A 17,306-nucleotide genomic window follows, 5' to 3' on the forward strand; every position below is an offset into this window, starting at 1 on the left:
CTCTACCATAAAGGCCTGATTGGTGGAGTGCTCCAGAGATGGTTGTCCTTCTGGAAGGTTCTCCCATCTCCACAGAGGAGATTATCCTTCAAAGATAATTAGTAAAAATCAAAATAACTTCACAGATCTTCATTGTAAAGGGTTTAAACATGGTTTCCCAATCTTTTTCAATGAACCATAAACAATTAATGAACATGCATGTGGAATGGTCGTTAAGACACTAACAGCTTACAGACGGTAGGCAATTAAGGTCACAGTTATGAGAACTTAAGACACTAAAGAGGCCTTTCTACTGACTCTGAAAAACACCAAAAGAAACATGCCCAGGGTCCCTGCTCATCTGCATGAACGTGCCTTAGGCATACTTCAAGGAGGCATGAGGACTGCAGATGTGGCCAGGGCAATAAATTGCAATGTCCGTACTGTGAGACGCCTAAGACCGCGCTACAGGGAGACAGGACGGACAGCTGATCGTCCTCGCAGTGGCAGACCACGTGTAACAACACCTGCACAGGATCGGTACATCCAAACATCACACCTGCGGGACAGGTACAGGATGGCAACAACAACTGCCCGAGATACACCAGGAACGTACAATCCCTTCATCGGTGCTCAGACTGTCCGCAATAAGCTGAGAGAGGCTGGACTGAGGGCTTGTAGGCCTGTTGTAAGGCAGGTCCTCACCAGACATCACTGGCAACAACGTTGCCTATGAGCACAAATCCTCCGTCGCTGGACCAGACAGGACTGGCAAAAGGTGCTCTTCACTGACGAGTCGCGGTTTTGTCTCACCAGGGGTGATGGTCGGATTCGCGTTTATTGTCGAAGGAATGAGCGTTACACCGAGGCCTGTACTCTGAATCGATTTGTAGGTGGAGGGTCAGTCATGGTCTGGGGCGGTGTGTCACAGCATCATTGGATTGAGCTTGTTGTCATTGCAGACATCCTCCTCCCTCGTGGTACCCTTCCTGCAGGCTCATCCTGACATGACCCTCCAGCATGACAATGCCACCAGCCGTACTGCTCGTTTTGTCCGTGATTTCCTGCAAGACAGGAATGTCATTGTTCTGCCATGGCCAGCAAAGAGCCCGGATCTCAATCCCATCGACCACGTCTGGGACCTGTTGGATCGGAGGGCTAGGGCCATTCCCCCCAGAAATGACTGGGAACTTGCAGGGGCCTTGGTGGAAGAGTGAGGTAACATCTCACAGCAAGAACTGGCAAATCTGGTGTAGTCATGAGGAGATGCACTGTAGTACTTAACCTCTATGGGCTAGGTGGGACGCAAGCGTCCCACCCGTGGTGCACTCCATCAACAGCAGGTGCATTTCAAGAGCGGCAAATTTGAATCCAAATAAATGTCAAAATTCTAATTTTTCAAACATACAACTATTTTACACCCTTTGAAAGATAAACATCTCCTTAATCTAACCACGTTTTACGATTTCAAAAAGGTTTTACGGCGAAAGCATAAATTTAGAGTATGTTAGGACAGTACATTTACAAGAGTTGTGTGTAATGTTGTGCCAATTCAAAGACAGGTGTCACCAAAACCATAAAATCAGCTAAAATTATGCACTAACCTTTTACAATCTCCAACAGATGACACTCCTAGGACATTGTGTTAGACAATGCATGCATTTTTAGTTCTATCAAGTTCATATTTATATCCAAAAACAGCGTTTTTCTGTGGCGTTGATGTTCAGGAAATCGTTTCCCTCCAATAACCGGCATTCAAGTCAGCACCACAAATTAAATAATTAAAATTAGAAAACATTGGTAAAATATTATATTGTCATTTAAAGAATTATAGATTTACATCTCTTGAACGCAAAGAACTTGCCAGATTTAAAAATAACCTTACTGGGAAATCACACTTTGCAATAATCTGAGCACTGCGCCCAGAAAAATACGCGTTGCGATACAGACTAGACGTCATGTTGGGGAGATCTAAAATACTATGTAAATAATCCATTACCTTTGATTCTCTTCATCAGATGTCACTTCCAGGTATCACAGGTCCATAACGAATGTAGTTTTGTTCAAAAAAGCTCATCATTTATGTCCAAAAATCTCCGTCTTGTTAGCACATGATCTAAGCCCGCCGGACTTCACTTCATGAACGAGGGGAAAAAATATATTTACGTTCGTTCAAACATGTCAAACGTTGTATAGCATAAATCATTAGGGCCTTTTTTAACCAGAACATGAATAATATTCAAGGTGGACGAATGCATTCTCTTTTATAACGTATTGGAACGAGGGTACCCAACATGAACTCGCGCGCCAGGTGTCTAATGGGCCATCATCGTTCCATGGCTCTTGTTCGGTCAGATCTCCCTCCAGAAGACTCAAAACACTTTGTAAAGGCTGGTGACATCTAGTGGAAGCAATAGGAAGTGCCAAAATATTCCTCAGCCCCTGTGTTTTTCAATGGCATAGGTTTAAAGGTAATACAACACATCAGGTATCCACTTCCTGTCAGAATCTGTCTCAGGGTTTTGCCTGCCAAATGAGTTCTGTTATACTCACAGACACCATTCAAACAGTTTTAGAAACTTTAGGGTGTTTTCTATCCATATATAATAAGTATATGCATATTCTAGTTACTGGGTAGGATTAGTAACCAGATTAAATCTGGTACATTTTTTTATCCAGCCGTGCGAATACTGCCCCCTAGCCCTAACAGGTTAATGTGTCTTGTGGCCACACCAGATACTGACTTTTGATATTGACCCACCCCTTTGTTCAGGGACACATTATTCAATTTCTGTTAGTCACATGTCTGTGGAACTTGTTCAGTTTGTCTCAGTTGTTGAATCTTATGTTCATACAAATATTTACACATGTTAAGTTTGCTGAAAATAAACGCAGTTGACAGTGAGGACATTTCTTTTTTTTGCTGAGTTTATTTTAGATTCTTCAAAGTAGCCTTGATGACAGCTTTGTATATCTTTTTGATTTCACACTTTTTTGGTTACTACATGATTCCACATGTTATTTCATAGTTTTGATGTCTTCACACAATGTAGAAAATAGTCAAAAATAAAGAAAAACGCTTGAATGAGTAGGTGTGTCCAAACTTTTGACTGGTAATGTGTGTGTATATAAAACAAAATAGTTATTAAAGTATAAAATGCCAACATATATTTTCTGTTAATTACCAAAATAGCAGAAATTTGCAGTAATTATTTGGTAAATTACCAGTAGCTTTGCAACCCTAGCTGGGACTACTACACGCACCAGTGCAATAATGCTTTCATCCATAAAACCTGAAGTGTGGTTTTCCACAGTAGGATTCTGTCAACTAAACTGTGTAGCAGTAAGCCTCAGGATTCAAGTCTCTCTCTCTCTCTCTCGGTCTCTGTCAGGTATGAGAAGCTGATCAGTGGGATGTACCTTGGGGAGATAGTGAGGAACGTACTGCTGGAGTTCACTGCAAAGGGACTTCTGTTCCGAGGCAAACTCTCTGAGAGGCTGAAGACCAGAGGCATCTTTGAAACCAAGTTCCTCTCGCAGATCGAGAGGTGAGTTGGTGTCAGAGTTTGCTTGTCTGGGAATGTTTGACAATTTATGCCTTCAGTCACTATCTAGTGTTGATGTCTGATGAGCAAAAGGAAGATTTGGAAAAGTGTCACTAAAAAGGCTAACAGCCATGGTGGGAGCAACGTGTGCGTCCCTTTTTCAGGGTATCAAAGCTATTGGATTTCAATATTATGTCCCTCCTAGACACCAATGTCTAGCATAGGATGGAGAACAGTGTTGTGTGCACTTCATGTTCACAAAAATGATTTGTCTGTAACAGTCAGTGCCTGCCTGTCTCAACCCCCCCCCTGTCAGTGACCGTCTGGCCCTGAGGCAGGTGCGCTCCATCCTGCAGCACCTGGGTCTGACCAGTTCTACGTGTGACGACAGTATCCTGGTGAAGGAGGTGTGCAGCGTGGTGGCTCGCCGTGCTGCCCAACTCTGTGGTGCCGGCCTGGCCGCTGTGGTCGACAAGATCCGGCAGAACCGCAACCTCTCCGAGCTCAAAATCACAGTGGGTGTCGATGGAACGCTCTACAAACTACATCCACAGTGAGTGGTGATTAGATAGTATTATCACAAAAAGAGAGTCAGGTTAAAGCTATACTTCAGGGGCTGTATTCATGAATCGTCTCAGAGTACGAGTGCTGATATAGGATTTAGCCTTTTCGATTGCAATGAAAAACATATGCACATTAATTGCACATTTAACTGTAGGCAGCTGGTAGTTTTAGTTTATAGCCTTTACTTTGCTCTTACTTTTTCCTTTTGTTATCTTACTGAATCTATGAATAAAATTTGTGGGTGCCAAAAGGATAAACATTGAAACTCGAACATAAGTTCTTCTTCAAGGCTCTGTTTCCATGGTTTCCATTTCGTGGTTACGTAGGTAAAATGCAAACATCAATCTAGTTAATTAAAATGTTACGCATGGTTTCTTTATGCATTTACAAACCTAATCTCCTTTCAATAATGATAAGAATTTGAGTTTAATTGGTGTGAGAGATTTATATTTATACACACACACACACACACACACACACACACACACACAGTGCATTTGGAAAATATTCAGACCCCGTGACTTTATCAACATTATTTTTACGTACAGCCTTATTTTAAAATTGATTAAATACAAAATATTCTCAACAATCTACACACAATACCTGTTTTCGGTTTGTCATTATGGGGTATTTGACCAAGGACCCGATCGTCACTCTGACAGAGCTCCGTAGTTCCTCTGTGGAGATGGTTGTCCTTCTGGAAGGTTCTCCCATCTCTGCAGCACTCCACCAATCAGGCCTTTATGGTAGAGTGGCCAGATGGAAGCCACTCCTCAGTAAAAAGGCACACGACAGCCCCCTTGGAGTTTGCCAAAAGGCACCTAAAGGACTCTCAGACCATGAGAAACAAGATTCTATGGTCTGATGAAACCATGATTGAACTATTTGGCCTGAATGCCAAGTGTCACGTCTGGAGGAAACCTGGCACTATCCCTACGGTGAAACATGGGGGTGGCAGCATCATGCTGTGGGCATGTTTTTCAGCGGCAGGGACTGGGAGACTAGTCAGGATCGAGAGAAAGATGAATGGATCAAAGTACAGAGATCCTTGATAACGCGCTCAGGACCTCAGACTTTTTAGCGAAGGTTTACCTTCCAACAGGACAACGACCCTAAGCACACAGCCAAGACAACGTAGGAGTGGCTTCGGGACAAGTCTCAATGTCCTTGAGTGGCCCAGCCAGAGCCCGGACTTGAACCCGATCAAACATCTCTGTAGGGACCTGAAAATAGCTGTGCATCGACACTCCCCATCCAACCTGACAGAGCTTTAGAGGATCTTCAGAGAAGAATGGGAGAAACTCCACAAATACAGGTGTGCTAAGTTTGTAGTGTCATACCCAATAAGACTCAAGGCTGTAATCGCTGTCAAAGGTGATTCAACAAAGTACTGAGTAAGAGGGTCTGAATACTTATGTAAATGTGATATTTCAGTTTAACATTTTGCTGAAATGCATAACCTGTTTTTGCTTTGTCATTGTGTGTATATGTTGATATATACAATTTAATCCATTTAAGAATAAGGATGTAACATGATATAAATACATAAGTCTAGCCTCATACCTTTTAACCTCTCTGGGGTATGTGGGACGCGGGACACACTCGCCAACAGCCAGTGAAATAGCAGGTCGCCAAATTCAAAACAAAAATCTCATTCAGATTTCTCAAACATACAACTATTATATCCCATTTTAACGATACACTTCTCGTTAATCCAACCACACTGTCCGATTTCAAAAAGGCTTTACCGCGAAAACATAACATTAGATTATGTTAGGACAGCGCCTAGACAAGAAAAACCACACAGCCATTTTCCAAGCAAAGAGAGTTGTCACAAAAACCAGAAATACAGCTAAAATTAATCACTAACCTTTGATCTTCATCAGATGGCACTCATAGGACTTCATGTTACACAATACATGTATGTTTTGCTCGATAAAGTTCATATTTATATCCAAAAACCCCATTTTACATTGGCGTGTAATGTTCAGAAATGTTTTGCCTCCCAAAACTTCCGGTGAATGAGCACATCAATTTACAGAAATACTCATCATAAACGTTGATAAAATATACAACTGTTATTCAAAGAATTATAGATACACTTCTCCTTAATGCAACCGCTGTGTCAGATTTCAAAAAAGCTTTACGGCGAAAGCAAACTTTGCAATAATCTGAGTACAGCGCTCAGACACCAAAAGAAGCCATACAGATACCCGCCATTTTGGAGTCAACAGAAGTCCCAAATAACATTATAAATATTCACTTACCTTTGATGATCTTCATCGGAATGCACTCCCAGGAATCCCAGTTCCAGAATAAATGTTTGTTTTGTTCGATAAAGTTAATCTTTATGTCCAAACACTTCCTTTTTGTTTGCGCGTTCAGTGGAGTAATCCAAATGCACTGTGCTCGCGCAGTTCAGACGAAATGTAAAAAAAGTTATATTACAGTTCGTAGAAACATGTCAAACGATGTATAGAATCAATCTTTAGGATGTTTTTATCATAAATCTTCCATAATATTCTAACCGGACGATTCCTTTGTCTTCAGAAATGAAAAGGAACACACCTAACTCTCACGGGAGCGTGCGAGATTGAGCTCATGTAATTTTCTCAGTCATCTGACTCCATATGCTCTTTTTCTCTCCCCATTCACAGTAGAAGCATGAAACAATGTTCTAAAGACTTTTGACATCTAGTGGAAGCCTTAGGAAGTGCAAAATGACCCCATTGACACTGTGTATTAGATAGGCAATCACTTGAAAAACTAACCTCAGATTTCCACACTTCCTGGTTGGATTTTTTTCTCTGGTTGTTGCCTGCCATATGAGTTCTGTTATACTCAGACATCATTCAAACAGTTTTAGAAACTTCAGAGTGTTTTCTATCCAAATCTACTAATAATATGCATATTCTACCTTCTGGGCCTGAGTAGCAGGCTTTTTATCCGGATGTCAAAATACTGTCCCCTACCCCGATGAAGTTAATAGCACCTTTTTACAGTGGCTGCATGTACATCTGCCTATGGGTTTGCCTCATTCTCTTGTCCCTGGCCGTATGAACTCACTTCCCCTTTGTTCCCTGCAGCTTCTGGTCCATTGTCTATTCTCAGTAAGAACATTCTAACCTGCCTCTGATCTCTCTCCCTATCTCTCCTCTTCACAGCTTCTCCAGCATCATGCATGAGACGGTCAGGGACCTGGCGCCTCAGTGCGAGGTCACTTTCCTCCAATCAGAGGACGGAAGTGGGAAGGGGGCGGCTCTCATCACGGCGGTGGCCTGTCGCATCCGAGACGCCGGACAGCGCTGAGCGAGGGGACAAGGGTTATGTCCCAATTGGCACCCTATTTCCTAAATATTGCACTACCTTTGACCAGTGTCCTATGCTCAAAAGTAGTGTACTGAATAGGGGGCCATTTGGGACACAGCCATGGGTGGGGGTCACAACAGGGACAGAACAGGACGACAAAGGGATACTGGAAAAGGAGCACAACGGACTTCTTACTTAGGGATTTGCTGTGCCTCATCGCATCTGTTAATCAAAAGTAGTGATGTTCACAACAGCCTGCGTTGTTTTTTTTCTTCAGTTTTTTTGATTCTGGTGTGTGTTTGTAATAGAAGGTACTTGGCTGGTGGGCCACGTTGAAAAGGGACTTGCAGAGAATTAAATATTTTAGTTATGAATATGTTTTCGTTTTCTAACAGAAGCAGAGATTCTGTTTTCTTATGTGAAATGTGATATTGATGACCCTAGCTGTGTTCGATTACGCATACTAACCATACTTTTTGTGACATAAATTGAGTATGTAGTATTCTTATTGGTCACAGTATGGATGGAGTTAGTATGCCAAAAGTTCCCGAGATGTTGTACTAAATTCGCCAAAATACAAAGTATACAAGCAGTGAACACTATTTCTGTGCTTTTAGGGCCCCATAATGCAATTCTTCAGAAAATGAGCATGGCTTCACAACGTTTTCAGATTTGAAGAAAATGGTGGAAAATATGCAGCCGAAGTCAGACGAGAGCAGATGCAAATTCATTGCTTTAACTAATGATGACAAATGTTAAAATGTTAATCAATGTAATAAAGTCATGGCTTTACAAATAAGTTATATGTTGGCTGACAATTTGTTAGCCACGCTATCCTTACAAACCGCATACCATTACAGCAGTACCGGTATGTTAGCTAGTTACCTAACATTAGTTGGCTACTAATACATCGAACTTGCCAGGCAGTAAGTATATTAACTATATGCTATCTATCTACCCAACATTATGGACTTGATTATTCACATCATTCTTAGCTAAGTGGTATAGTAATTGTTAATTCTGGCTATCTACTCTGATTTCAGAGCACTCTCGTCTGAGTGTGCAAGATCACAGAATAACAGATTAATTTTATGAACGCTCAACGCCCGTTGAATATGACCGGTGTCGTCGGCAAAGTAAATGTCGGCAAAAAAAAGCGTAATTAAATTATTGCCAGCAGCACAGTTGGAGTCACCAACGCTCTGGATAACATGAAAACAGTCTAACCAACTCGGCTAGGATGAGTACAATGGTCAGTGAGGTGGTCTCTCATTTGTGTTCGACTGTAGTTAGCCAGTTAGCTTGGGTGCTTGACTGCCGTTGTGAGGTCCGAACGCTCGGATCAACCCTACGCCTTGAACGCTCCGAGATAGAAACACTTAGAATTTACAAATGGACAATCTGACAATGGATTGAATTTACAAACACACCCGAAATCGTAAAATGTCTAGCTAGTCATTTGTTATGCTAACAAGCTAGCAAGAGGTTGCATAGCAACAGCATTAACTTCAGGTAGACAGGCGAAGCACTAGTACGCTCAACTTAAAGGATACCGTTTGTTTACAGTATACTAAAATGAACTAGTAGTGTGTGTATATACTCAATAAATATATAGTATGTTCGTATGGGTATTCGAACACAGCTCATGTCTTCAGAATGGTGACTGCTGTACTAGGAATGAAAGCACACCTGGGTTCAGAATCTGATATTTGAAATCTTTCAAATACTTTTGAGCATTTGCTTTACTCTACCTGGAGTGCCAGGTGGGTTAAGTTGGAACTTTTGGGATTTTTCTATTGGGTCCTTTGCAACAGGCAGCTCAATCAAGCACAGCTAAAGTATTTTAACAGATTTCCAATAGTACTTCAACTCATTAACATAACAGAATATGCCCACAATACCGTACTTATTATGTACCAAGTCCATTAATGCCACTCTGTTAGAACTAGAATGGTACATTAATTTATTTAAGAAATGTATTGTGTTTCATAAAATGCCTCTAACTAATGAAAAGTGGGAGTCTAGTGGTTAGAGCGTAGCCTAGTAGTTAGAGCGTTGGACTCCCTGAGCTGACAAGGTACAAATCTGTCGTTCTGCCCCTGAACAAGGCAGTTAACCCACTGTTACTAGGCCGTCATTGAAAATCTGAATTTGTTCTTAACTGACTTGCCTAGTTAAATAAAGGTAAAATCCAAAGTGAGGCTAAATTGTGAATTCAAACACGGACAATTACCGATTGGAATACACCTTATTTTAGAGTATGTCCTGGTTTGTCTGCAGGTGAAATGGAAAATTAAATGATTGTCCATGGCTCTAATCTAAATTTCTTTCTGCTTTTCCTAGCATTATACAGTATCTTCTTGCTATATTATCAACTGTATTGGAGAAGGTGGACCTGAGGGGACCTTTGACCTTTTGAGAAGGAGTCGAGAGAGGATGCGAGGAATGGAGGAAAGGGGAATAGAGAAAGTGCACATGGTAGATTTCCAATTGGTTTAACGACTGCTCGCATCCTCCTCACCTTTTCTTACCTTTGTCCTTTTTCAAAAGGAGGCAACTTTTGAAACATGTGCTTGTATAAATTGACTCCTCTCTGCTAGTGTGTCAAACGTTTAGAGCAGGTATTCCGTCAGGGGTACGCCAAATAAAAATGTGATTTTCTTTTTTTCGTCTGAGTAGCCTTGTTTCACTTCCAAAAATAAAATGAAACCATCTAGTGTTGCGCGAAATAACACTGTCAAATACAGGTAGCCTTGTCAAATAATTAACATCCAGTCACATTAACTGTTACTCTCTCGCGGGAAACCTTCATTCTTGCGCAGACATTTAGAAACTAAACATGACAATTTCAAAAATAAGCCATGGGAGTTTTGAGCAAGAATAAAGATGACTTTCGAGTAGTAAAAGCAACAGATACCATTAATAAGAAGCGTCTTATATGGTGAGCCACTGAGTGGCTAGGACAGGCAAGCCCCATACTATTGTGGAGGACTTAATTTTCCTGCTGCCGCAGATATGGCTGGGACAATGCTGGGGAAAAAGGCCCCCAACAAACTATACAGACAATGACTTCATCAAACAACACTGTTTCACAGCGCATCAGTGACATGGCAGGAGATGTTTTGAAACAAAACAATTACTGCTTTGCATACTAGCCAGTGAATTATATGTGTTACAGCTGGGTGAATCACCAGACGTGGCAGGCCTGGCACAGCTCCGTTATGTTTATGGGGGGTCAATTAGGGAAAACATCCTCTTCTGGAAACCAGCACAACATGAGAGGATATTTTTCAAATACTGGACAGCTTTGTGACATCAAATGGACTTTGGTGGTCAAGATCTGTTGGAATCTGTACTGATGGCGCAAAAGCCATAACAGGGAGACATAGTGGAGTCGTAACGCGCGTGCAAGCAGTTGCTCCTGACGCCACTTGGGTACACTGCAGCATCCACCGAGATGCTCTTGCTGCCAAGGGAATGCCTGACAGCTTGGAAGACGTTTTGGACACTACAGGGGAAAATGGTTAACTTTGTTTAAGCAAGGCCCCTGAACTCTCGTGTATTTTCTGCATTTATGCAATGATTTGGGCAGTGACCATGTAACGCTTGTTATCAAGGGGCAAAGTATTGACACTTTTTTGTTAATTGAGAGACGAGCTTAAAGTTTTCTTTACTGACCATAATTTTCACTTGTCTGACCACTTCCATGATGACGAGTTTCTCACACGACTGGCCTATCTGGGTGATGTTTTTTCTCGCCTGAATGATCTGAATCTAGGATTACAGGGACTCTCCGCAACTATATTCATTGTGCGGGACAAAATTAAGGCTATGATTAAGAAGTTTGAGCTCTTTTCTGTCTGCATTAACAAGGACAACCCACAGGTCTTTCCATCATTGTATGATTTGTGTGCAAATGAACTCAAGCTTACATTGTAAAATGTGATGTAGTGAAGCACCTGAGTGAGCTGGGTGCGCAATTACACAGGTACTTTCCCAAAACAGATGACACAAACAACTGGATTCGTTCTCCCTTTCATGCCCTGCCTCCAGTCCACTTACCCATATCTGAACAAGAAAGCCTCATCGAAATTGCAGCCAGCGGTTCTGTAAAAATTGAATTTAATCAGAAGCCACTACCAGATTACTGGATTGGGCTGCGCTCAGAGTATCTTGCCTTCCCACGAGCCAGGTTGTGATAAACTTACACTCATTCTTATGTTTAATAAATGTATCGTATAGTGTGTGTGTGTGGCAGGCTTACAATGATGGCAAAAAACAACATTTGAGAGTGCCCTGGTGCTGGAAGGGGTACACAGCTGGAGGTTGAATGTTTGAAGGGGTACGGGAACCACTGGTTTAGAGGATGAATCTCAATAATTGTAGCTAGTTGTGCAAGACATTTTATAGATACAAGGATTGTTTTTTTTGTGTGCATGGTTTTCTCTCGTTACACATGATCGGTTCAGGGCCAGTATGTCCTGCAGTTACCACTGTTTGTATTGCCACAGCTGTGGCTCTCTAGGCCTAGCCCAAACCATTATTTCTCTTCCACCGAACTTTACAGTTGGCACTATGCATTCTGCCAAACCCAGATTCATCCGTTGGACTGCCAGATGGGGATGTGTGATACATCACTCCAGAGAATGCATTTCAATTGCTCCAGAGTGCAGTGGCTGCAAGCTTTACACCACTCTTGGCATTGTGCATGGTGATCTTAGGCTTGTGTGCGGCTGCTCGGCCATTAACTAATTTCATGAAGCTCCCGACGAACAGTTCTTGTGCTGACGGTGCTTCCAGAGGCAGGTTGGAACTCTGTAGTGAATGTTGCAACTGGGGACAAACTATTTCTACGCGCTTCAGCACTCGACGATCACGTTCTTTTGAGCTTGTGTGGCCCACCAGTTCACAGTCGAGTGGTTGTTACTCCTTGACGTTTCCACTTCACAATAACAGCACTTCCAGTTGACAGGGACAGCTCTAGCAGGACAAATTTGAAGAACTGACTTGTTGTAAAGGTGGCATCCTATGACGGTACCACGTTGAAAGTTACTGAGCTCTTCAGTAAGGCCATTCTACTGCCAATGTTTGTAAATGGAGATTGTGTGGCTGTGTGCTCGGTTTGATACACCTGTCAGCAACTGGTGTGGCTGAAATAGCTGAATCCACTAATTTGAAGGTGTGTTCACATAATGTAGGTAGGCTATCATCTAAAAGTGGTAGGCCTACTTAATTTTTAAGAGCGCTTGCACCGTCTGGCATGTAGAGTATCTTTTAAAATTTGGGCATAAAAATGTAATGCTATTGTGGGAGATGCCATTTGGAGCCGTATATACTCTGACATTGTCCTTAACTGTTAGGACATTACATTCTTGAAAGAACATTACAAATTCACCTTTTAACAAACTTTTTAAGAGAACAGTCAGAATGAATGGTGGACACTTTCTATTCTGTTGCAGAATGGAATCAATGGTATTGGTATCCTGAATAGTAAATATACTGCTCAAAAAAATAAAGGGAACACTTAAACAACACATCCTAGATCTGAATGAAATAAATAATCTTATTAAATACTTTTTTCTTTACATAGTTGAATGTGCTGACAACAAAATCACACAAAAATAATCAATGGAAATCCAATTTATCAACCCATGGAGGTCTGGATTTGGAGTCACACTCAAAATCTAAAGTGGAAAACCACACTACAGGCTGATCCAACTTTGATGTAATGTCCTTAAAACAAGTCAAAATGAGGCTCAGTAGTGTGTGTGGCCTCCACGTGCCTGTATGACCTCCCTACAATGCCTGGGCATGCTCCTGATGAGGTGGCGGATGGTCTCCTGAGGGATCTTCTCCCAGACCTGGACTAAAGCATCCGCCAACTCCTGGACAGTCTGTGGCGTTGGTGGATGGAGCGAGACATGATGTCCCAGATGTGCTCAATTGGATTCAGGTCTGGGGAACGGGCGGGCCAGTCCATAGCATCAATGCCTTCCTCTTGCAGGAACTGCTGACACACTCCAGCCACATGAGGTCTAGCATTGTCTTGCATTAGGAGGAACCCAGGGCCAACCGCACCAGCATATGGTCTCACAAGGGGTCTGAGGATCTCATCTCGGTACCTAATGGCAGTCAGGCTACCTCTGGCGAGCACATGGAGGGCTGTGCAGCCCCCCAAATAAATGCCACCCCACACCATGACAGACCCACCGCCAAACCGGTCATGCTGGAGGATGTTGCAGGCAGCAGAACGTTCTCCACGGCGTCTCCAGACTCTGTCACGTCTGTCACGTGCTCAGTGTGAACCTGCTTTCATCTGTGAAGAGTGGCGAATTTGCCAATCTTGGTGTTCTCTGGAAAATGCCAAACGTCCTGCACGGTGTTGGGCTGTAAGCACAACCCCCACCTGTAGACGTTGGGCCCTCATACCACCCTCATGGAGTCTGTTTCTGACCGTTTGAGCAGACACCACTAGAGTGAAAGCACCGCCAGCATTCAAAAGTGACCAAAACATCAGCCAGGAAGCATAGGAACTGAGAAGTGGTCTGTGGTCCCCACCTGCAGAACCACTCCTTTATTGGGGGTGTCTTGCTAATTGCCTATAATTTCCACCTGTTGTCTATTCCATTTGCACAACAGCATGTGAAATTTATTGTCAATCAGTGTTGCTTCCTAAGTGGATAGTTTGATTTCACAGAAGTGTGATTGACTTGGAGTTACATTGTGTTGTTTAAGTGTTCCCTTTATTTTTTTGAGCAGTGTATTTGATGATGGTCCGGGGTAAACGAGACACCATCATAACAAAAGATTTACCATTCAGTATACCAATACCATAGATTCCATTCTGCAACAGAATGGAAAAATGACTGAAGGGTATAAAATCCCCAAGTTCACTGTGATGCATTGGGAAACAGTGTAGACAATGGATAGTGCTGTATGAGTCCCAAACTCAGTAATAACCGTGAAAGGAATCGATACAAAGCAGTATCGTGGTATAACCTGACATTTTTTAAATGACCAACTTTTTATACTGTGTGCCATATTGAGAGTGGACTTAATCATGTTTTCCTCTTACAAATGAGCTACTTGCAGTATACCTAATTTAAGAGGAACTACCCTACCAGGCATTTTTGGGGTTGTATGATATGTTTTCTAATCAACTGTGATATCTGGCATTAATTGTTACAGCTTTAGAAGATTTGTGTGGAGTAGATTGTTACCCTGGAGTCCGGGAATGTTTTAATGATCAATTACTCAATCAAGACCAATGGCCACACTCAATATGCACAGAAGCTCAGGGTCACACACCAATATAATGAGGGTTGCGATGCAGTGTAATAAATGTATTGTTTGTGAGTTGCAAGAGAGAGCATGTTTTATAATGATAAGACATTGGTAGGTTTGAGCTGATTAGCCTTGGCTAGGTTTGTGTTTTGTGCATCTCTTACAAACTGTGTATTCTTGTACAATATGGTTTCATCAAATTCTTGATGTGAATGAATTCCCATCTGCTCGCGATTTGACTACGTATGTCCTTGTCTAAAAGTTTCTATAAAATCTTTTATGTGACATGCACCCAGTTTGAAACACCGTTGTTACGGGATGAATTGTACAAAGATTCCCATTGAACCTTTGTCAGGAAAACCTTTTGGATGAGAAAGCTTTCACATCTGTGCTCGTCTTTCAGCCAAACATATTCAGCTATTGTTGGCTGCATCTGGCTCCTTCGAAGAATGTGAAGACACGGATGCACAGAACTTGCATCTTGGCTAGATTTTTTTGGGGGCATGGCTTACAACTACTGTGCCCCCTCACACCTACGCTGCTGCTGAAATGATAATTTATTTGATTTATTACGACTACTACTCTACTGTTCATTGTTTGCCGTTACCATTAATACCTAACAATATATCCTGCTACTGGTCAATATTACTCCTGTTTACATGTATACATTACCACTAGTATGTTACCATTCGTATTTATATATTCCTGCTACCAGTCACTTTTCATCCCTGTTTAAAATATCAGCATATCACATCTACACTTACACTCTTGCACTTACACGCACACTCACCACCACACACACACACACACCCACCCACCCACCCACCACTTATGCTGCTGCTGTACTGCTTACTATTATTATTTATCCTGCTACCAGTCACTTTCTCCTAATCCCCGCCTACAGGTACATATTATTCAGACCCCTTGACTTTTTCCACATTTTGTTACGTTACAGCCTTATAAAATGAATTTAAATTGGTTTTTTTCCTCAATCTACACACAGTACCCCATAATGACAAAGCAAAAACAGGTTGTTTTACATTTACATAAGTATTCAGACCCTTTACTTAGTACTTTGTTGAAGCACCTTTGGCAGCGATTTACAGCCTCGAGTCTTCTTGGGTATGACTGTACAAGCTTGGCACACCATTATTTGGGAAGTTTCTCCCATCCCCTCAAGCCCTGTTAAGTTGGATGGGGAGTGTCGATGCACAGCTATTCTCAGGTCTCTACAGAGATGTTTGATCGGGTTCATGTGCGGGCTCTGGCTGGGCCACTCAAGGACATTGAGACTTGTTCCGAAGCCACTCCTATGTTGTCTTGGCTGTGTGTTTAGGGTCGTTTTCCTGTTGGAAGGTGAACCTTCGCCCCAGTCTGAGCACTCTGGAGCAGGGAACTTTAATGCTGCAGATTGTTTTTGGTTCCCTTCCCCAGATCTGTGCCTCGACACTCCTTCGTTGGGAGATTCCTTTGACTTCATGGCTTGGTTTTTGCTCTGACATGCATTGTGGGACCTTATGTAGAGAGGCGTGTGCCTTTCCAAATGTCCAATCAATTGAATACTTATTTACATAAGTAATGTTTATTTTTAATGCATTTCCCAAAATTTTGAAAAACCTGTTTTTGTTTCGTCATTACGGGGTGTTGTGTGTAGATTGAGGAACATTTTTTTAATTAATCAATTTTAGAATAAGACTGAGGTAACAAAATGCGGAACGAGTTAAGGGATCTGAATTCTTTCCGAAAGGCCTATCTACCTTACACTCCAGTATCTGCCATTGTACATTTGGTATTGGCACTGACCCTGTTTATAGCTTCAGGTCATTTATGTTTCTTTTTTTTTATATATATATATATATATATATATATATATATTGATTACTGCACTGTTGGGTAGAGCTTGGAAGTTTAATTAATTCACATCCCTGTTAGTGAGCATTTCTCATTTGTCTAGATAATCCATTCACCTAACAGGTGTGGCATATCAAAAAGCGGATTAAACAACATGATTATTGCACAGGTCACTTTGTGCTGGGGACAATAAAAGGCCACTCTAAAATGTGCAGTTTTGTCACACAACATAAGCCACAGATGTCTCATCTTCTGAGGGAGTGTGCAATTGGCACGCTGACTGCAGGAATGTCCATCAGGGCTGTTGCCAGAGAATTAAATGTTCATTTCTCTACCAATGTCGTTTTAAAAAATTTGGCAGTACATCCAACCGGCCTCACAACCGCAGACCACGTCTAACTTCACCTGTGGAATCGTAGTCCAGCCACCCGGGCAGCTGATGAAACTGAGGAGTATTTCTGTCTATAATAAAGCCCTTGAAAAATGTATTCTTATTGGCTAGGCCTGGCTCCCAAGTGGGTGGACCTATGCCCACCCATGGCTGCGCCCCTGCCTAGTCATGTGAAATCCATAGATTAGGGCCTAATTTATTTATTTCAATTGACTGATTTCCTTATGAACTATATTTTTGTATAGTATCGTCATTAAAACATCTGCATGAGTCATCAAGACACCTACTTCTTTTAATCGGTCTCTAGAGAAGATTATTAATAAATATATTTTGCTGCATATTTACATTTTATTAATTTCTGATATTGCTTACTGCTGTATACT

The 17,306-nt window shown here is 41.9% G+C and overlaps 1 protein-coding gene across 1 annotated transcript in view; it reads left to right on the forward strand.

Annotated features, from left to right (window-relative positions):
• The window catches only part of hk2 (hexokinase 2), a 79,011-nt gene extending 68,946 nt beyond the window's left edge, over positions 1 to 10,065 (forward strand). Inside the window, exons 16-18 of the mRNA XM_014170942.2 lie at positions 3,372 to 3,527; positions 3,841 to 4,077; positions 7,253 to 10,065. Coding sequence (XP_014026417.1) covers positions 3,372 to 3,527; positions 3,841 to 4,077; positions 7,253 to 7,397 — 538 coding nt within the window. The 3' untranslated portion in view covers positions 7,398 to 10,065. The remainder of the gene's footprint in view (positions 1 to 3,371; positions 3,528 to 3,840; positions 4,078 to 7,252) is intronic.
• The last annotated feature ends 7,241 nt before the right edge of the window (positions 10,066 to 17,306 follow it).

The sequence above is a fragment of the Salmo salar genome, chromosome ssa24, assembly GCF_905237065.1.
Source record: "Salmo salar chromosome ssa24, Ssal_v3.1, whole genome shotgun sequence".
NCBI classification, from domain to species: Eukaryota; Metazoa; Chordata; class Actinopteri; order Salmoniformes; family Salmonidae; genus Salmo; species Salmo salar.